At 47.7% G+C, this 22,127-nt stretch overlaps 2 protein-coding genes across 4 annotated transcripts; both read right to left on the minus strand.

Moving 5' to 3' along the window:
* Positions 1-609: 609 nt before the first annotated feature.
* On the minus strand, positions 610-21,124 carry LOC133446081 (BTB/POZ domain-containing protein 3). 3 transcript variants are annotated; one of them, XM_061723847.1, is made up of 5 exons: positions 21,032-21,124; positions 7,780-7,991; positions 4,166-4,256; positions 3,089-3,207; positions 610-2,490 (listed from the first exon to the last, which is right to left on the minus strand). In XM_061723847.1, exons 2-5 carry the CDS (start codon positions 7,929-7,931, stop codon positions 1,458-1,460), a joined length of 1,395 nt encoding a protein of 464 aa, XP_061579831.1. In that variant the 5' UTR covers positions 7,932-7,991; positions 21,032-21,124; the 3' UTR covers positions 610-1,457. The 3 variants fall into 3 exon arrangements, with proteins under 3 accessions (XP_061579831.1, XP_061579841.1, XP_061579849.1); XM_061723857.1 differs by lacking the exon at positions 21,032-21,124 and adding an exon at positions 9,399-9,517; XM_061723865.1 differs by lacking the exons at positions 7,780-7,991; positions 21,032-21,124 and adding an exon at positions 7,751-7,772.
* Positions 14,274-15,926, minus strand: LOC133453177 (E3 ubiquitin-protein ligase TRIM21-like). The gene has a single exon (XM_061733082.1). The coding sequence runs from the start codon at positions 15,915-15,917 to the stop codon at positions 14,274-14,276; it is 1,644 nt and encodes a 547-aa protein (XP_061589066.1). The 5' UTR covers positions 15,918-15,926.
* Positions 21,125-22,127: the final 1,003 nt, after the last annotated feature.

The following is a 22,127-nucleotide window of genomic DNA, read 5'->3' on the forward strand; positions in this document are numbered from 1 at the left end:
GACGAGGGTCTATCCGTCCAAAACAAACTAGGACCAGCTGTGGGGGCAGACGTCCACCAGAGACCACGCTGAGGACACGCCCAGACAGTCAAACCGTAGCGTTTATCCACGACGAAAAGCAAAGTACTTTTACGATTCGCTTATGGCCCTTTTGCACTGGTACCACCTCAGCTCGGTTCTACCCGTTTTGCGCTTTTGCATTAGGGTTGAGACGGGTAGAGCCGCTCCAAGCCGATACATTTTTCTGTAACCATTCGAGCGAGGTTCTATGCGGGCTGAGCCGGGACTATTTCTGACGTCACCACCCTCCACACCTCTGATTGGTCGGGGGCGGGGCCGTCAAACGTTTGAATCAGGAAGCGGGAGTCAGCGCGAGGCGACTCGCGCCGATTTTATTATACAGCACAAACGTCTGTTTGGTGATCCAACTCTGAGGTGCAGATGTTCATAAACCTGGTGGCTGACGAGAAAATTAAAAAAGCGATGTAGACGGCTGTTTTTTTCTCAGCCGCTCGCGGCTCCAGCTGATTTCTCATCTGCGCCGACATGAACAAAGGTGCTGCGCAATCGAGTACGTCACAGCAGCTTCACCCCAACCTGCACACTTCTCCCCTGGCTGTGCAAAAACACACGGGTGGAGCCGCGTCGAGCCGAGCCGGGCTGAAGCGAGACTAGTGGAAAAGTGCCATTAGATTTCCTTTATTCATTATTTTGGACTTGGAACCTGCCCTGGACTTGAAACGCGTCATTTGAATCAACAGAAACAGAAACCGTTGCGCCTGCAGGACCAGACTGAAGCGGGAGACGTGTCGGAGCTGTTGGTGGCGGTTAGCTCCGGAGGAGGGCCGAGACCCGTCCAGCAGTTTGTGGACGGATCTAGTTGTAGGACCGACGCAAACTGGACAAAAACCTCAACCCTCCTTCACGGGGCCACAAACAACTCAAACAAAAGTACACAAAGGAAACGTTAAACGCTCGTCCAGACATGTCCTGAATAACAACGCATCCTGATCAAGAACGCGAGCCTTCATTAACACCTCCAAACCCTCACATTTATAGACTTGTAAAACGTTACCATCTGCAGGAATCACGCTAAAGGATATCTCAATATGGCTGGTCGTTGTTTTAGCTGTGTGCATTACCGCGACTTGTCATCGGCCTCGGGTGTGTCCTCACCGGTCCCGGACGTTTTGATTGCAAGTCGACCAGTCGGTGAGAACACAATGAAGCCGTGGATGAAACTGCAGATCACTGAGTTTAAATCCACTTGTAGGAGACCAAGCTGGTGCACCTACTTTCAGATTTACAACAAAAATCCTGCAGAACAGCAGCAGAGGACAGAGGACAAGGATTGTGAAGACCTGGTTGAGTCTCAGACGGTTTCTGTCTAGAAAGCTCAGCGGTAAATCCAGGGTTCCATCAGCATCTCTGCCGCGACCCTGGTACTCCTCCTGGGCTCAGGCGTAGAAGATAAGTTCGGGGATCTGGCCTCCCTGTACCCCGGTGCCGTTGGTGCTGTCTGAGGAGCACTGGAACTGGAAGGTCACTTTCCCACACTGCACCTCGGTCATGCCCTCCTGCCCGAAGTAGCTGAGCTCGTTGCCGTCCAGCACCACGCTGGCGGTGTAGAAGGTGTCGGGCTCAATCTGCACCGGGTAGTCGAACCAGACGGGGAAGGTGCTGCTAGAGCCGTCGGAGAAGTACTTGATGATCCGCTGGGCCATCGGCACGCCCTGCCGCTTCAGCTCGATCTTGGCGCTGTACTCCGCCGAGCCGCAGCTGGAGCCGTACAGGCCGAAGCCGGCGATGAAAATGCGCTTGTCCACGGCGAACTGGATGCTGTCGCAGCGGCCGCGGTAGCGCCACTGATTGCTCCGGTAGGCGCAGGACTGGAACCGGTGGCAGCGCTGCGGCGACAGGCCTTTGCGAGGTTTGGAGCAAAACAAGAGGTCCGGCTTCTTGGAAGCGGTGTACCACAGGAATATGTCGTTGGTCTCGTTGAGTGTCAGCACCCCGGACTGTGCCGCTCCGTTGGCGAAGTCCTCCAGCGCCATGGTGGGGATGCGGATCAGGTAGATGGCCTTCCCCAGCACCAGACGCCTGTTCTCGATGGTCGGCGAAAGGTCTTGTCGCTGGCACTCAGCCTCCGCCCAGTTCAGCGCCGCCTCAAACACCACCATCTCCTTGGCGTTGAGCGTCTCCCGCCGCAGGATGCTATCCAGCGTCTGGGTGTCGATGTCACAGAAGCCCTCGGAGCGCAACGCCAGCTCAGCCTGGGCGTCGATGACCTCCCAACAGCGCTGCGTCAGGTCCGGCTCCTCGAACAGGCAACTCTGCGACAGCAGCACGCAGGCGTTCTTGGCACTCAGGCTGGTCTCCAGGAAGTTGACGCAGGCCCGCGCCAGATGAGGCACAATGTACTTTTTAGCAGCGTAGAGAGTGGCGAGCACCGTGTCGGCACACAGGTCGATCTCATCGCAGTAGATGTACCTGTGGATGCAGAAATAATATCAGAAACGCTCCCCACCTGGTGTCCAGTCCACCTGAAAGACCGCTGGGTGTCTACTGGGCGCAGAAGGGCCACCGTCGAGCTATCGTCACGCCGGCACACTCGTCAAACAACAGAGCGGTTCTACCACACGCAATGTTCTAGCAGTGACTGTCCACTGGGCTTCTCCACAGACCTGCACTTGATATCAAATTTGATCTATTTCCAACATAAGACACCCCGATCGGCACTGAGTCGCAGTAAACAAGTAAAATGTCTCAAGAGATTTCAACCAGATAAGTTTATTTAAGAAATTGAAAAGCACATTTTGCTCCACGTCACTCATCTCTTTCTGGAAGGATAAAGCAGGACAAGATGTGGCCCTGAATACGCTCTTAAACGAGGAGATAACAACGTCATGATTACGTCTGAAATGCAGAAGCAGAACTCATAAAGCCACAACTCAGGCCAATCAGGCGGGAATCTGATGCACTTCCCTCCTGAAACACTGAGTAGTATCTGAAAGTGATCCTTCACTCTTCCAGCTGGATCGTGGCTCGTCCATGCTCGGTGGGACCCAGAGGTTAGAGCTAGACTTACTTCAACATGGCCAGGAATGAAGGCGGCTCCACATCAGGGATCCGGATCTCCTCCTGGTCCTCGGCCAGTTCCCCGTAGAACATGGCATGGAACACAGAGCTGCCGACGGCCAGGACGTACTGCAGAAACAGAACAAGAGCCAAGACAAACACTTCAAACTCTGATGCACCTGGCAGACGGGGCCCTGGCCTTTTGATCCCCAGGAAACCACCTCAGCATAAGCCCGGTTTTCTTTGGGACTAATGTTCCATCTGTGCTGTCGATGTGACATAAGCAGACCCTTTGTGATGTGTCATACACTATTTCTATGTATTAAAGCTAAATTTCGTTCTGGATTGATCACTTTATCTCAACGGACGACACCGAACACTCCACCAGGAAGGGAGGATTACAGGATTTATACACATCTTGCAGCTGTGTGGGCTAAAGGCGTCGTATTACAGTCTTCCACATTATATCAGGGGACAGAAGAAGCACGAGGAAGCTGGTAGATCTGAAGGTTTACGACAGTCCTGGAGGAAGACTGGTGTGATCATAAAATTTTTTCTCAATTCAATTTTATTTAAAAAGGGACAGTGTACAGTTAAAACATAAATGTTGCCATCTGATGCACTGTACCAGATTATAGCTTTAAGCTAATTTGCATCTGCAGTCCCTTGAAAATGAACTAAGACCTGCTGGAATGGACAAAGTCGAGGGATAAATAGGACACTGGAGGTGAAATGCTGACACCTGCTCGTCATCTGCAGTAGCACACTGAAAACATTCATCAAATCTGAGACGTCTTGAAGCTGCTCCTGCATCCAGGACCCGTTTAATGTCTGCGGCTCTCCCGGTCCGAACGGGGCAAATTCAGCCGCCGTGCCTTTAACCAAAACTAGTACTCTCTCAGTGTCAGTAAATCATCCAACGTTCTTGATTCTGTCGTTAACTCTCCGTTCTGACACCTCATGAGTCGGCATCTAGTCGGAGAACATCAGCTGAAGGCCTGAAGGAAGAGTCTGGCGGACTGTGACGGACAGTTTGTCCTTTTGAAATTGAGCTCACCTGCAGAGCTGCGACCTGTGCGGGGCTTACCTTGTGTCCGGGGACTCGCTGCGTCGCACCTGGGGGCCCGACCACGAAGTGAACATCTGCCATCATCTCATTGTTGAACATGACTGAATTCCTGCAATGACAAAGTCTCATGTAACAACATTCATAAACTGGAGAAGTCACCAAAACACCAGTGCAGCCCCCCTACTCTTCTTCTCTGGAGGAAGAGCAGACGTTGGACTTCGAGCAGTCTGAAAAGTACAAAGATTTCAGTTCATCTACTGACCACTAGGATCTGGATCCATCAGTGAGTTCATCTCCACTGACTTCCATGTTAAAAAAATACAGATACAAATACTCCATAGTTAGATTTACATCCAGGACAAGTGTCCAATTTTATGGGCCTTGTCAGGTAAAAATGACATAAAATTATAAATCATGTGTATGGGGGTGTGGCTTTTTGAATGACAGCTACAATGCCGTCCAATGCCAACTTCAAAACGGGGCCGGTATCAACTCAGGACCTGCAGTACCTCAGAAATTACACCCCAAGTCCTGTGTTTCATGCAGCGCATGAGATAATCAGATGTTTTTTACTAAAATTGACAGAATTGAATCACCAGATATGTGTCAATGCTTTGGTTTTTGTTAAACAACTACCATTTAATTAACATACTAACTTTAGATACAGAGTCTGATGAAACACTCTATATTATATTGTTATATCATGACCTTGATATTTGAAGGATTATGGCAGGTAAACTTAGTGTTTACTTTACAAATTACAGACATTGTGCATTCACTCTGGATCCCTAACGTTCTCCACAATTATTACAAATCATCAGGTGACAAAAAGGGCCCACTCTCGCCGAGAAGCAGTCAAATGGGACTTTAATGCAGACATTTTTTTTTTTAAAGATATGGTTGTAATAAGGTCAAACTTGGGGGTGAGGGTTTACAGTTAGGGGACCCCTTGTGGTTATTTGACACCACACCATCCTCCTCGAACGCCTGTCTGCTCTCCTTGGTATCTCTGGCTCTGCTTTATCTTGGTTCCAATCTTACCTCACCAACAGAACTCAGTTTGTCACCATCCTTGGCTCCTCCTCCCACCCTGCCCCAGTCAACCATGGTGTCCCCCAAGGCTCTGTGCTCGGTCCAACCCTCTTCACCACCCACCTGCTCCCCCTTGGCCAGATCATACGCCACTATGGTCTCAGTTTTCACTGCTACGCTGACGATACCCAGCTCCATCTCAGCACCTCACCATCCTCCCAGCTCCCCCCACAGTCTTTGGTTAACTGCCTCTCTGCCATAAAATCTTGGATGACAACTAACTTCCTCAAACTGAACAGCAATAAGACGGAGCTCATGGTTGTGGCCCCCAAGTCACTGCTCCGGAAGGTTGGAGATCTGCTCATCCGGGTGGACGGCTGCACCATCACGCCATCCTCCGAGGCCCGTAATCTGGGCGTCATCTTGGACTCCACCCTCTCCTTCCAGTCACACATCAAGTCGGTCACCAAATCTGCCTTCTATCACCTCAGGAACATCGCACGTCTCCGTCCCTCACTCTCTGACTCTGTGGCAGAAACACTAATCCACGTTTTCATCACCTCCCGACTGGACTATTGTAATGGAGTCCTGTCTGGGGTTCCAAGTAAAACCCTGGACAGGCTCCAGTACGTGCAGAATTCAGCTGCCAGGGTTCTCACCCACACCAGGCCCTGGCAGCACATCACCTCCACCCTCATCCACCTCCACTGGCTACCTGTTAAGTTCCGCATTCGGTACAAACTCCTCCTACTCACCTACAAATCCCTTCACACTCTGGCCCCCCAGTACCTGTCCGACATCCTTCATCACCACACTCCCTCCCGGGAACCTGCGGTCTTCAGACGCTGGTCTGCTCTCCATCCCCCGGACCAGACTGAAGACGTTTGGGGACAGAGCCTTCAGTGTTGCTGCCCCCTCTGGAACTCTCTCCCTGCTGTAATCCGTGACTCCCCTTCTCTGGACAGTTTCAAAACCCAACTCAAAACCCACCTTTTCACCCTGGCTTTTCCCCATTAGTGCCCCCATCCCCCCTGTCGTTTTGTCCCGATGGTGTTTTGTTTTGTTTGTTCTTCCTTGGTTTGCCTATGATCTGTAAAGCGACCTTGGGTTCCTTGAAAGGCGCTATATAAATGCAAGTTATTATTATTATTATTATTATTTGAGAAAATGCCCACTCTTCTTGTTTAGTGAGAAGTGCATTATGCTGGTTAGAAAGTGTCTTCAGTTTAGATGAGCAGCTCCAGTACTGTTGTTAATTTGACTCAGAGTTTAAATAGCTGGGGTCCAGGGATGAAGCCCTGAGGGACTCCATGCCTCCTTGATGAGCTCAGATTTATGAGTCATGTTTCCCTCCTCACAACAGGATCCAGGATCAAGGCTGACCCCTCCCTGACGGTGGGGTTAGACCAGGGGTGGGCATTCCTGGTCCTCGAGGGCCGGTGTCCTACAGGTTTTAAATGTTCTCCTGCTTCATTGCCCCATGACACAAGTGACTGTGTCGTTAACAGAATTGTGCAGACCTTGATGACAAGCTGATGATGATGATTAATTAGAATCAGGGGTGTTAAAGCAGGGAAACATCTAAAACACGCAGGACACCGGCCCTCGAGGACCAGGAATGCCCACCCCTGGGCTAGACTGACCCTTCCCTGACGGTGGGGTACGGACTCACCTCTCTCGGACGGTGGGGTACAGACTCACCTCTCTCGGACGGTGGGGCTCAGACTCACCTCTCTCGGACGGTGGGGTACAGACTCACCTCTCTCGGACGGTGGGGTACAGACTCACCTCTCTCGGACGGTGGGGTACGGACTCACCTCTCTCGGACGGTGGGGTACGGACTCACCTCTCTCGGACGGTGGGGTACGGACTCACCTCTCTCCGATGGTGGGGATCAGATTCACCTCTCTCGGACGGTGGGGTACAGACTCACCTCTCTCGGACGGTGGGGTACAGACTCACCTCTCTCGGACGGTGGGGGTCAGACTCACCTCTCTCGGACGGTGGGGTACAGACTCACCTCTCTCGGACGGTGGGGTACAGACTCACCTCTCTCGGACGGTGGGGTACAGACTCACCTCTCTCGGACGGTGGGGTACAGACTCACCTCTCTCGGACGGTGGGGTACAGACTCACCTCTCTCGGACGGTGGGGTACAGACTCACCTCTCTCGGACGGTGGGGTACAGACTCACCTCTCTCGGACGGTGGGGTACAGACTCACCTCTCTCGGACGGTGGGGTACAGACTCACCTCTCTCGGACGGTGGGGTACAGACTCACCTCTCTCGGACGGTGGGGTACAGACTCACCTCTCTCGGACGGTGGGGTACAGACTCACCTCTCTCGGACGGTGGGGTACAGACTCACCTCTCTCGGACGGTGGGGTACAGACTCACATCTCTCGGACGGTGGGGTACAGACTCACCTCTCTCGGACGGTGGGGCTCAGACTCACCTCTCTCGGACGGTGGGGCTCAGACTCACCTCTCTCGGACGGTGGGGTACAGACTCACCTCTCTCGGACGGTGGGGTACAGACTCACCTCTCTCGGACGGTGGGGTACAGACTCACCTCTCTCGGATGGTGGGGTACAGACTCACCTCTCTCGGATGGTGGGGTACAGACCCTGCCAGCTGCGGCAGCTGTGCCCGGCGGCGCTGCCGTTGTTGTTCCTCGCGTTCTGCTGCTGGATGGAGCTGCTGGTCGAGGCGGAGGACACCAGTGTCTTACTGGGAAACAGCTCTGCAGCCATCCTGTTCCAGTCAGACCGCAGGCCGGCTCATGGCAGCTCCGGAAATCCGCCCCGCAGAACCTGAACAGATGTACGTTTTTTTTATTTATGAATTGGGATTCTGTTTAATTACTAAAATGATGTATTTTTTTATTTTACCTTTTATTTTATTATGGGTTCGTCCACCTTTAATTTACCAGGCAAAGGCCTGCTACTAGCTCATTTAAACATTTGTAGCTTAAGGAATAAGACCACAGATATGGGTAATATAATGAAGTCAAACAATATCCACATTATGGCTATATCTGAAACACATCTTGACGACTCTTTTGAGGATTCAGTATTGAGTGTGGATGGTTATAGGTTATTTAGGAAGGATAGGGATAGATATGGTGGAGGTGTGGCTGTCTATGTACAGAGTCATATCCCTGTTAAAGTAAGAAGCGATTTGATGTTGAATGAAATTGAGGCACTATGGATACAGGTTCATCTGCCACAGACTAAACCAATACTTGTTGGTTGCTGCTATAGGCCGCCTAGTGCGGATGTAAGATACTTAGACTCAATATGTGAAATGATAGACAAATCAAGTGATGAAAACAGAGAGATTTACTTTACAGGCGATAACAATATCGATTGGTTATGCATGTGCCCTCTTAAAAAGAAGCTCATTACTGTAACTAATGCATGTAACCTAACACAGACCATTACCCTACCAACTAGAACCACCATAAATAAGAATGGGTTAAAGTCATCTAAATGTATTGATCACCTATTCACAAATGTTCCTGAAAAATGTACCAAAACAGTATCAATAGCTCTTGGCTTCACAGATCACAATTTAATTGCAATTAAGGAAGACCCCAGGAAGAATAGCTGCTACTTAGGTAGTAGCTAATGGGGATCCTAATAAACAAATAAACAAATAAACTGAGACACGACAGCCCCAGACTGAGCCCCAGACTGAGCCCCAGACTGAGCCCCAGACTGAGCCCCAGACTGAGCCGCAGACTGAGCCCCAGACTGAGCCCCAGACTGAGCCGCAGACTGAGCCCCAGACTGAGCCCCAGACTGAGCCCAGACTGAGCCCCAGACTGAGCCGCAGCAGCCCGTCACCAGCCCTCGACCTGCTGCAGTTATCAGCAGCACATCCACTAAACCTCCGCGCAATAAAACATACGCTCATCAGCTCACCCGGCCAGGAAACACACTTTAGTGTTAAATAAAACTTTGGATTATTTGGAAGTCTGAAGTTTTACATCTTAAACCTGAATTATGAAAATCGACGCAGAGCCTACGGCGTAGGGTACGCGGCGACGCGCACTGCCGCGTAACCTGAGGCGTAGGCTCTGCGTCGCTGTAACGCGGTACCATAAATCAGCCTTCACTGCTAGTCACAGAGCTAACTAACCAACAAGTTCGCTGCTTTTAAATCGGTTACTTCAAGGCCGCCGTTTGACCGCTTGGTATGAACGCGGTTGGACCTACCAAAGAGTTACGAGGTTGTGGTTCTGGACATTTAATCCATCCGAAAGAGCTTTTTTCAGAAGTTTAACAGACCATAGGTGCAGCTTTGTTTACCAGCAGTCTGGACGGCAAACCCAGCAGCCAATCAGCGAGCAGGAGCGCCCCACACTTCTTCTTCGTGGACCTTCATGTTGCTTAGCACAGACTTCAAATACCGCCACCTGCTGGACCAAAGGGTGAACGGTCCTGTCCAGAAATGTCAAAGCACTGTGACTCTGACTGGAGCACACCACACTCCAACTATCACCGATGTCATTTTGTCAAATCTCAAATCTATGTGGTTTAAATCTGAAAATCTGTTTTTCTGTATTCCATATACTTGCTTAATCCCGTACAGCAGGGGTATTCAACTAGATTCGGCCGGGGGCCACATCTGCAAAAGGACTGTATGGAGAGGGCCGCACAATTTGAAAATGTGGGGGTTTTCAAAATGTATTTTGCACTCAAAGACGAAGACTTATGTAAATATAATACATTTGTATTATACATTTGAATATATCTAGTTTACATATGAATTATGTATTAATTGTCTCCAGATTTAGTAATTGTGAATGTTAAATATAATATTCAGATAAAGAAATATTATTTTGAATTCAAGTTCATTTTGAAACCATGCATTGTGCAAACTTAATGAAATTGATATTGACCTACTTTTAATAAAACACGCCATAATGACAAAGCACCACTTTCCACCAAGATTTCCTTATTTGAATATTATATTAAGCATTGAGCACAACCATTTTAGTCCATAGTAGCCAGTTATAAAAATATTATTAAAAAAAAAAAAAAAAAAAAAAAAAAAATTTCAACAAACTTTTTTGAAATATGACCAGGGGCCGCATAAAAGCTCCTGGCGGGCCGCATGTGGCCCACGGGCCGCCAATTGAATATCCCTGCCGTACAGGGTCACGGGGGTCTGCTGGAGTCTATCCCAGGCTAGTACAGGCGAAAGGCAAGTCACCAGTCCATCACAAGGCCACGTATATTGACAAACGACCACAGACTTAGAAGTGAACATGATTCCATCTCAGCTACTCATGTCAGAGAAAAAGCTGCAAAATTCAGAAGAGCAACAGATGGGGATCCTGAAATGCAGCTATTGAAGGACATAACATTAAGAGGGTGGCCAAATGACAGAAGAGCAGTGCCAAAAGACATTCAGTTCTATTGGACATTTAAGGATGAAATCACTCACACAGCTGGGCTGATGTTCAAAGCAGCAAAGTTTATTGTTCCACAACAGCTGAGATAAGAAATGCTTATCAAAATCCATGAATCACACTTAGGAATTGTTAAGTACAAAGAAAGAGCCAGGGATGTGCTGTATTGGCCACACATGTCCACACACATTGAGGAGATGGTTTCGCAGTGTGCAATATGCAACGAGAACAGGAACAGCAATCCGAGGGAGCCATTACTCTCACATCCAATACCAAGCAGACCGTGGGAGAAAGTAGGGACTGATCTCTTTCACTTCAGAGGGTCTGAGTTTCTGCTATGTGTGGATTATTTCTCCAAATTCCCAGAAATCGCCAAGTTGAGAGACATAACTAGTGGCAGTGTCATAGTTGCACTGAAATCAGTGCCGAGCACCCACGGGGAGGGCCGAGCAGGCGAGCCCCCATGTCAGCAATCACTGATTGGCTAAAGCGGTTTTCACATAGAGGGCGCACAACGGCAGCCGCCGTTGGCTTTCCCATTCATTGTGTATGTGCTGCCTCCGCGCAACAGGGCGCAAGCCGCCGAGTTTGCGCGGCAGCAAAGGGCGCAAGACGGCCCAAAGCGGCTTTCACCTAGAACTCGCCAGTTGCTTGGCGACCGAAAAAAAGTTTTCCCGGTCTGGCGCCGTTTTCCCACTCGTTTGGACGTACAGTAGCTACAGCTCGGTTTGCAAAATGCATGTGTCCCTGCTTCAAAGAAAAGCCCTGGCTTTAGTTCTTCTTCTGAGGAGGAGGAGACGAGCAGCAGCAGCAAGGAGGATCTGGGTCCATGAAATCCTCATGAGAAGACAGGATTTGGGGGAATACAGGCTCGTTCGGGAGCCAGGTCTACTTCAGGCTGAATCATATTTTATTAAAAAACCTGTCTGAACTATGTTGTTGTTTTTCTAGATTCTAGATTTTTAGCGGACCTGTAGTGCTTCAGTTTGCAAAAGTATTGACACGTGGTCTTTTCATAACCATATATTGATAAATGATTCAATTGATCCTGATATGAGGCATGGAAATGCTATATTTTATTTTAAATTAACATTTTATTGTTAAAAGAGCAAAAGAATATCACATTTCTACCACTTTTAAACACACCAGGTATGTCCAAATTCTGGGAGATTTCTCTCCACTTTCGTTGATTTATATTGATGTCCCGATAGGCCTACAGTCTCATCCCACAGCTCCTCACACAGACTCACAGCCAAGATCATTCTTTCTTCCATCTTGATCGTCTCTGATCTACAAGCTGCAAGTTTTTTTTCTCCCTCCAGCACCTTCTCTCCTATTGGACACCGCCGAGGGTTATTCCTGACCGGTATGCCAAACCACGCTGGTAGGACCCGGTTTTCCAGGAAACCAAGTGTAGTGAGCACTTGCAGGTGGACAGGTAGTGCATGGCTCCTCCTTGTGCCCCTCTCCAAACTCGGACCCAACTCAGCACTCAATTCAGAGTTCCAAGAGGATGTCTCTTGGAAATCTGAAACGGCTGAACAGCCAGTCATCATCGTGGGCCAGTAAATCGCTCCCTCCTGATCCTGCCATTATTGCAGTCGTCTACCACGAGCAGTGCTGCCATTGTGATTTGCACAGGTTACGTTGTCCTGCGCCGACCTTTATATGTTCAGACCATGTGGTTAATCATGAAATTGTTGCAGCTCCACTCGTGTGTGACTTATCTGGTGATGTGGGGACTGTCGTGTCCTTCACGTGGTCGTGAACTTATGGTTGACGTCACGTTTCCTCATATTCTGCACTTCACTGCATCCCCAGTGAGTGTCGCCAACGGACAAAACCTCAGAAAAGTGCGTATGCCGTCCTTGGTGTGAGCGTGAAAGACCACAACTTTCTACGCTCAAATAAATTTTCGATCATACGACCGTGAGCGTAGAAAGTGGCGTACGCATGTTTTTTGTGCGCTGCACGTTTCGATCATGAGGCCCCAGGTCTGGAATGGAAGCGAGCCGAGACCATCTCTCCTAGGCGATCTCGGCTCGCTTGTTTTGTCCCCCATCCGAGCGCGATTGCTGTGTTCACATACGACCAATCTTTAGGGGGAAACGCTCCCTGTTTCGGAACAACTGCTCCAAACAAGACAGGTGTGAAAGCCCTTTACTGTGCTGGATGCTGCTATGAAGTGGGAGGTACAGTATGTGGACTAGTCTGGGGTACCCTATATATTCTTGCTCTTACAACTATACTATGTTTAGCACCCACTATGTCTATTTTTGCAAATCTCTTTTTAGATCAGTTACATAGGTCTTTTGTTATTGGATTTTCCCATAAGTAGTTAGTGGGGAGTTACACTTGGTTTTTTACTATGTTTATTTCATTTGTCCCTTCCTCCACCACAGGTAAAAGCAGCTGATATCCTTCTCTCCAAACCAGGCAATAAATATAATCTAATCATTTTAATGTCTTCATTCCTTGGCTGTTGGTATGTTGCAATCCTTTTGGGGGTTGTAAGAAGATATTTAACTGCAAACATCTGGAGCATCATTAAACCAACTATCTAGCAACAGAGGTCCAAGACTGTTGAGCATCTAGAATCCTGCTCCAGACTATGGCCCTATTCCACTACTACCACCTCAGCTCACTTCTACCCGACACGCCCCCGTCTTGCGCTTTTCCACTATGGGCCAAGGCGGGCCGAGCCAAGCAGATACTTTTTCTGTAACCATTCTGGCGAGGTTCTAACCGGGCTGAGCCGGTACTATATCTGACGTCACCACCCTCCGCGCCACTGATTGGTCGGGGGCGGGGCCGTCAGACATTTGAATCAGGAAGCGGGAGTCAGCGCGAGAACGACTGGCGGCTCACGGCGATTTTATAAAGTGCAAAACGTCTGTTTGGTGATCCAACTCTGAGTTGCAGATGTTCATAAACCTGGTGGCTGACGAGAAAAAATTAAAAAAGGGATGTAGACGGGCTGTTTTACTCTTAGCCGCTCCAGCTGATTTCTGATCAGCGCCGACATGAATAAAGCGGTTGCGCAATCGAGTACGTCACAGCAGCTTCACCCCAACCTGCCCACTTCTCACCTGGATGTGGAAGAACAAACGGGGACAAAACGGGTAGAGGCGTGACGAGCCGAGTCGGGCTGAGTAAGTACTAGTGGAAAAGCGCCATAAAAGGGACAGCATTCCTGTCCTAAAGCTCCTGCAGCTGGTCTCCTCACTCCCCAGACTTTCAGAAAATACAGAAATACTACAAAGTCAGTCATTGATGTGCAACCTAGGTTGTCCTGGTGCCAAGTTCACATATGGACACCCTTATGTCTGGACATGGTGTTTTATATACTGCACATCCATGAGGAGCACCACTCTGGTTCAGATCGGTTAGGCCGTTCCTTCCAGGTCTCACTGTCATTGCCTACTTGAGCATTGAAGTCCTCCAGCAGAATGAGGGAGTCCCCAGCAGGGGGACTTTCCAGCACCCCACTCAAAGACACCAAAAAGGGTGGATATTCTTAACGGTTGGGTGCGTTAACACCAAAAGTTAATAATAGGATCATAGAAAATCAAAGAAGATTACAGTAAATGTGAACATTTGTTTCCATCAAACAGAGTGAATCTTTAATACTTTCACATGAACATTCAGAGTTGATGAAGATTCATTACATCAAAGATCAGACAGTTTGATTGACAGGACAGATGATCAGAGGAGCAGAGTTTTTACCTCCACCATTGACACAAGGACTGAATAACGGGTGTAGTTTCTCCCTGAAGGAGCAGCCAGTAAAGGAGTAGATAAGTGCTGCAGCATCTACATCATGAAAGGAGACCAGACCCTCCTCATAATCCACAAACACCCCCAACTTCTCAGGAGGAGAACTGGGATGGAGACGGACTCGAGGATCATTAGCAGCAAGGTACTCGTTTCCATTTCTCAGACAAACAGTCCAGGAACCATCCTGAGGTTTCAGTGTGATTTCTCCCTTCCTGTCGATCGACTCTCTGGCCACTCCTAAAGTCCATTCAGTCTTTCCTTTAACCTGAACCTCAAAGTAAAATCTGCCTGAAGAGAAACTCTGTTTTCCTAAAACACAAACACATGTAGAGAATCTCTCTGGATTATCTGGAAGATTCTTCTTCACATCACCAAGAGAGACTTGTTTTCCATCATCAGACAGGACGAGCCAGGGATTTGCTGTATCAGGATCAAGAGTCACATCAGCTTCAAACTGCTGGATCCTCCTCAGCTCAGCTTCAAGCAGCTTCTTCATCTTTTCTCTGAGGTTCTTCTCCAGCTGCTCCACAGCTCTCACCACAGTCCCCTCATATGCAGGTGGATGGACTCTGACCTCTGTCCAGTTCTTGGTGGGTGGAGCATCTTCCAGGGATGAGAATCTTTGGAGGAGGTGCAGGTGATCTTCAGAGCATGAGAGCTGCTCCACCTCAGAGCTCCTCTTCTTCAGCTCACAGATTTCCTGTTCCAGATCTTTGATGAAGTCTTCAGCCTGTTTCTCTGCAGTTTTCTGTTTGTCTTCCATCTCCTTCATGAACTCCTTCAGACGTCTCTCAACAGACTCCTTCAGATCAGTGAAGACCTGAACACCTTCTGCTTTCTCTCTGTCTGCAGCATCGTTACTGATCTTCAGAGACTCTTTGAACTCCTGAATCTTCAGTCGTCTCTTCTGGATCATCTGCTGAATCTCAGCCTCTGTCTTCTCCAGATCTGCCTTCTTTCCTTCATATTCTTCTCTCAGAGGAACAAACTTATGATTATTGTGGTCTAAAACAGAGCAGAGCATGCAGACACATGTCTGGTCGGTCTTACAGAACAGCTCCAGAGGTTTATCGTGCTTCGTACAAATCCTGTCCTCCAGGTTCTCCACAGGCTCCACCAGCTGATGTCTTTTCAGACGTGAAGCTGTCAGATGAGGCTCCAGGTGAGTCTCACAGTAGGACAGCAGACACACCAGGCAGGACTTCAGGGCCTTCAGTCTGGTTCCAGTGCAGACGTCACAGGGAACTTCTCCTGGTTCTGCAGCTTGTTGCTCTGAGCTGCTGCTGCTGGATTTCTGTTGAGCTTCACGTCTGAACTCAGAAACCATCTCTCTGATGAAGGTGTTGACTTTCAGCTGAGGTCTGGTGTTGAACATCTCCTGACATATGGGACACTTGTAGAGAACATTACCATCCCAGTGATGAGTGATGCAGGTTTTACAGAAGTTGTGTCCACATGGTGTGCTGACTGGATCAGTGAACACATCCAGACAGATGGAGCACAGGAACTGATCTGCAGATCTCAGGTTGCTGCCAGCAGACATGTTGGTTCTCTATGAAAGAGAAAACAGGTTTGTTTTAATTTCATGATATATAAGAGAAGTTCTGTCTGGACTGTACTTTTTGTTGCCCGTTTCAAATCTGTAACTTTGTACAATCACATACAGCAGAGAAGCCTGTAATTCTCTTTAGCAAAGGTTTTCCCATCATGAAATGATAAACTCCTCCTGATGCCTTGTTAATTCAAAGATGTTCAAATGAGCCAAGAAGACAATGGAACTATTTCAAATCAAGTCAAACCTATTCATAAACCAACCTTCGTACATTAAAATGCAGCTCAAATTGCTTAACAGCAAAAACAAAGTTGAACCCATCCACCCACCCCCTACCAACCCTCATCTCTATCAATGATCAAACACCCTCAAAGAGAAGAACCTGTGAGGGAACACCATCACCCTTTCACAGGCAGCCAGGAAGGAGGCTGCTATACCCGGGGGCCAGGCCGATGTGTAGGGGACCACAACCCACCCCCGGGCAGGACAGAGTACCACACACCACCTCTGTAAAATGGATTTATTTATGGACCCCACCTCAACAAGGGGACAAGCAGACCTTAGGACATCACTACAGTATCTGCAGTCAACAGCCCTGCCAATGCAGAGGACTCCCACTGAGGAAACGCTGGAATTAAAACTATGAAAAATAAATACAGATACACACATTAAAATAAACAATAAACTAACAATAGATCAAAACTGCATTCCCACTGAAAATGCTGAGATACTGAATGAGAGCTGTACCTTGGTGAAAAAAAAACAAAACAGCCGAATGCTGATGTAGCTCAGACATTTGAAAACAAGATGATGGAAGAAGACAAAAGCGAGAGCAGCTGAAGACAGGAGGAGTCACTGAAGAGTTTCCTAAAGAGAAGAAGACGACCTTGAGACAGCAAGATGAGCTGGAGAGAGGAAGAAGTTTTTAAATAGATTATTTTTTGAAGAAGAGTCGTGTTGATGGAGGCTGCTGAAGCAGAAAATGTGATTTGATTTCATACATGTAAAAGACAACAATTAAAGATAAGATAAGAAAAAAAAACAAACAAAAAGAATCTCATACTTTAACACTTAAAGGAGCTTGAGGCTCCTTTTAAGAAATGAGACTCTCTAGCGCCACCCTTCACCACGACGGCCGTCGGGGGTACTGCAGCCAACAGTGAAGCCGGCACGGGAGAACGGGGAGAACATGCATGCAGCGTCATGTGACGTCACATCCGCAGCCCAGCGCGGGAAATTCGGGACCGAATTGCAGCACATTTTGCAGCACACAGCCTGTTCAAGGCAAAGGAGAGATACACTAGACTAGAGGGCTCATTCTTTTGGGTTTGGAACCAGAGCCGGATTAACGCAAAGGCAGACTAGGCACGTGCCTAGGGCCCGACAGGGGGGGGGCCCAGACAGAGGGACAAAAAAAAAAAAAAAAATTTTTTTTTTTTTTTTTTTTTTTTTTTTTTTCTGCACACATATTAATGGTTGATAACATGCCGGTAAAAACCTAAGGCATATATATATATGTGCATTATTACTATATTTAGTATACATTAGGGGTGTCACGGTACACACAAGTCACGGTTCGGTACGTACCTCGGTACAGGGGTCACGGTTCGGTACGGGTTCGGTACGGGTTCGGTACAACAGGAAAAAAAATACAAAAAGTCCCAAATGTATAAGACGAGTTTTTTCTTCCTTTATTTTGATCATAGCATTTGAAAGTTAAAGTTTGTTCAATTGGCTACAAAACTAAAAAGCATCTCTTATTAAAGTGTAAAATAAATAGAATAAAACATTTAACTTGTGCATTAGTGTTTTTAATTTTACCACGGACTGGTTTATGTGAGCGCGGGATGGGACATTGTAACGAGGCTCGAGCACTTTTAATAAATACTTGAACCCGGGCTCCTCTACTGCTGCATATGGGCAGAGCCGTCTGGGGGCGGAGCATTCTCCATGGGCCTTATGATAGTCATTTTAACGTTCAACAACATCATCCTACCCATCAAACTACATTTATTCCCACTTTTATTGAGCCAAGCAGCCTATAGGCCTATGCTGCAGAAAGCAGAGTAAAGTCACAAACTTGTTCAGAAGAACACACACACACACACACACACACACACACACACACACACACACACACACACACACACACACACACACACACACACACACACACACACACACAGGCCTGACAGCTGTCAATCACATGGCTCTGAAAACTCAGGTAGTCACGGACTGACTCAGTTCATTCTTTGATACAATTTAAATACAAAAAAAACATAACTGGTCTAAATTACACAATCTTTTTAGATAGATATAGACACAGCGGTCTATAACATAATTTCTGAGCTCTATAACAGAGAATAGACTTGGCGGTCTCGTTCACAACAACACAAGCTCATTAAAATAGGCAGCTGGTCAAGAAACTGATAAATAAATTATTTATGAAGGTTACACTCACTCACCAACGGTAGTTGACTCTTCCATAACCCAAAATAATCCAGGTAACGTGGAAAACGGGGTAACATTCAAAACTTTGTACAAATTTAGTCCTCTTTTAAACTTTAGCGCTAATCTCCTTCACTGTGACTGTTAAGGCTGATTTATGGTACCGCGTTACACCAACGCAGCGCCTACGGCGAAGGTTGCGCGTCGCCGCATAACCTCGCCGTAGACTGCGCCGTACCCTACGGCGTATGCTCTGCGTCGATTTAACGCAGAACCATAAATCAGGCTTTACAGCCAATCCGCGTTGGCACACATGCGTTCCCTGCCCTGATGCGTTCAGGACAGTTGTAAATTAAGAATTAGAACATTTTATCGTTATTATAGCCTACAATTTATGATGATATATGAATTGCACATATATTTATTGATATGCACAGAATAGCACACATTTAGGTCTGTAATGGACCGTGACTGTTGATATTTATAAGGGGGAAAAAAAACGATGATTGATTTTTTTTTTTTTTTTTTTTTAACTCAGTCAGACGTATTCGCCGTATGACTGCGTGAACCGAACCGTGACCCCCGTACCGTGACGGGACGGGACGAATACAAATACCGTTACACCCCTAGTATACATACATACCCCATACCGGGGCCAGACCCCCACACCGGGGCCAGACCCCCACACCGGGGCCAGACCCCCACACCGGGGCCAGACCCCCACACCGGGGCCAGACCCCCATACCGGGGTACTTAGGATTAGGCCAATTCTACGAGCTGATGGAGCTCTCCATGGTTCTGATGGAGCTCCAGGACTCTGATGGAGCTCTACATGCCCAGGCCCAGGTCCGCCTGCACTCCTCCAGGACCGGACCCCCAATCCGGGAGCCAGACCCCAACACCCGACGCTCCGGCCGAGCCCGGGGACCCGCACTTAAGCACCCCTCCGACCAGCCACCCCTGAGTGATAGAGCCCAGCCCACGGGCCTGGAGGAGAGGCCCCTGGTACCCCCCGGGGACCTCGTGCCCGTGGTACTGCGGACAGCGCTCTGCAGCCCGTGTAGGGACTTAGAAACTTTTCCAACACATGCCTCGTGTATGTGGTACCATGGACAGCGCTCCGCAGCCCGAGAGGGACTGTGAACGTGCATCCTGCCCGTGGGCAGAGCCGGATTAACGCAAAGGCAGACTAGGCACGTGCCTAGGGCCCGACAGGGGGGGGGCCCAGACAGAGGGACAAAAAAAAAAAATTATTTTTTTTTTTTTTTTTTTTTTTTTTTTTTTTTTTTCTGCACACATATTAATGGTTGATAACATGCCGGTAAAAACCTAAGGCATATATATATATATGTGCATTATTACTATATTTAGTATACATACATATATATATATATATATATATAGGCATACATACGCACAGGGCCGCCGCAAGGGATGTGCGAACCGTGCGACCGCACGGGGCCTGGCGCCCCAAGGGGCCTGGCGCTATGGGCCGTTTTTTTTTTTCTTTTCCTTATAAATATCAACAGTCACGTTCCATTACAGACCTAAATGTGTACTAGTCTGTGCATATCAATAAATATATGTGCAATGATGACGCGTGTCTGTTGTTCAATACAACTGATCAGACCAAGCGCGGACACAAGCTAGTCTGATCCAGACGGGTGGAGTTGGAACAAACTGTCACACAATGTCGAGAGAACGAGACAGATTCAGGAAATTTCCATCAGGGGATGAAAAAAGAAAAAAACAAAAGAAAATGGAATAGTTTAATGCCTCTCTGAAAGGCACGTTTGATAAATTTGTTACAAAAATCCCCGATCCGCCCGGGTCTCAAGCAGCCATGGGGCCCCGCGTCGAGGTAAGCCCAGATGATGATGAGGCAGGGGAAGGTATCCAGTATTTTGCTAATTGGAGAGTTAAAATTGCGCATATAGACACCCGATCCGACCCGAAAAACCCAAAAATTTCGCGCGCGCTCGCTACGCTCACGCGCGAGGGCCCCCCTGGCTATTTCACACAGGGCCTCGCAAATCTCTCAAACGGCTCTGCATACGCATACACATACATACATACATATACACATACAGACATACGGTACATACTACAGCACACTTTGTCTTACTGCAAATTGTATTGGTCTTTGTAGATTTGACTTCTTATTTAACTATTCAATTTAATCAACACATTTAATTAAGATTTTCTGCAAAATGCTCACAATCGATAAGTTAAGGATAATTTAATAGAATTTAATAGAGCGTTGTAATAACGTATAAATAATACAAATCTAAAAATAGTCTGATAGACTGTTTAATATACAACACATGACTTATTTTGGAATACAAAGAACCAACTTGACTATGACTTTGCTATGTAAAATGTGAATTAAGTTTTATTAGTAACTTTGGTAAGTTTAAGATTTCATAAATAACATCGATGGAGGGGGGCCCAAAAATCACAGTCTGCCTAGTGTAGTCCATTTATTTAATCCGGCTCTGTTTGGAACGCTTCATCTGACATTAGTACTAGAAAACTTAAAACGTATACGGATGTTTTTCATAAATCCTGCCTCAATCCGGCCTCAAGCTCCTTTAATATCTTAATTACATGTGCAAAAAGGAGTAGGAAGAAGTCTAAACTTGATGAGCGGGACTCACCGGTGTTTCAGAGACTCTGCTTCGTTGTGGAGGAAAACCCAATGGGCTCACTTGGACCTTCTTTTAGAGACTAACAGGACTCGTCTGGACTGGATTTGTGCTCCGTCAGAGTTTGTAAAAACAGCTTTACTTCTGATGTGACTTCCTGTTAGACACGCTTCCTGTTGCTGCAGAAAACCACAACCTGGTTTCCTGTTTTCAAACTCGTTTGTCTCCCATCAAACCTCAGTTTCTGGTTATCTTCTAATGAGACTGTGACAGGGTGTAGGGCTGGGCGTGGTCTGCGGGGGAGCAGCACAGGTGGTGCGGGTTGGATCAGCTGATTGGGCACAGGTGTGTCCAATCAATCTCTCCTCCCTGCCTGTGTCTTAAGGAGTGCGGGCCCTGGAGACGGGGAGGGTGAAACGAAGCCGCCTGAGACCCGGACACGACGGCTGCCGTGTGCGTGTATGTGTCTGCTGACGAATAAAGTCGACCATTTCTCCGCTAAACCACGTGTCCTCATTCCTGTCTGCTGATCCCGGTAGCACGAGTTGGCTACAAAGACATATTTTTTAATTGAATGCACATGTCCTATCATTGCCGTCTGTATTACAAGTTTAACTGACTGATCTCATTACGTCATGTCATATATAAACAAGTTTGTCGGTACCTTTCCATTAAAAGAACGAAAAGCAGGAAATAGATGTTTGATTTTAATACGAGAGGTTGTCCCTACTGTAGCAGATTGTCCTGCAAGTCCAGGAATATTTCCAGATCTGTCTGTGAACACAGCTCACCGTACCATCCACCAATGCAGCTTACAGCTCCATCACGTGAAGAAGACATGTGCACATGCATGCAGCTGTCTCTTGAAACCAAAGATCATTAAATGTTCTGAGGAAACCTGTTCTGTGGTCCGATGAATCAACATCTGGAATTCTTTCTGTAGCCATGGAACATCTGGAATGATTTCATCAATACTGAGAGGTTTTAGAGCAACATCTGCTCCATGCAGACGTCTGTTTCAGGAAAGATTGTGCATATTTCAGCAGGAAGACGCTGGACCAGATTTGCATCCATCACTACAGCACGGCTTCAGAGGAGGGTCCCGGTG

The sequence above is a fragment of the Cololabis saira genome, chromosome 1 (genome assembly GCF_033807715.1).
Source record: "Cololabis saira isolate AMF1-May2022 chromosome 1, fColSai1.1, whole genome shotgun sequence".
Taxonomy (NCBI): domain Eukaryota; kingdom Metazoa; phylum Chordata; class Actinopteri; order Beloniformes; family Belonidae; genus Cololabis; species Cololabis saira.

Excerpts from the sequence above, each read along its gene's own strand:
- LOC133453177 (XM_061733082.1), bottom strand. The coding sequence starts at position 15,917 with ATGTCTGCTGGCAGCAACCTGAGATCTGCAGATCAGTTCCTGTGCTCC.
- LOC133446081 (XM_061723847.1), bottom strand. The coding sequence starts at position 7,931 with ATGGCTGCAGAGCTGTTTCCCAGTAAGACACTGGTGTCCTCCGCCTCG. Across the intron at positions 4,257-7,779 it reads TACCCCACCATCCGAGAGAG|GAATTCAGTCATGTTCAACA; the intron begins GTGAGTCTGTAC and ends TTGTCATTGCAG. Across the intron at positions 2,491-3,088 it reads TCATTCCTGGCCATGTTGAA|GTACATCTACTGCGATGAGA; the intron begins GTAAGTCTAGCT and ends CTGCATCCACAG.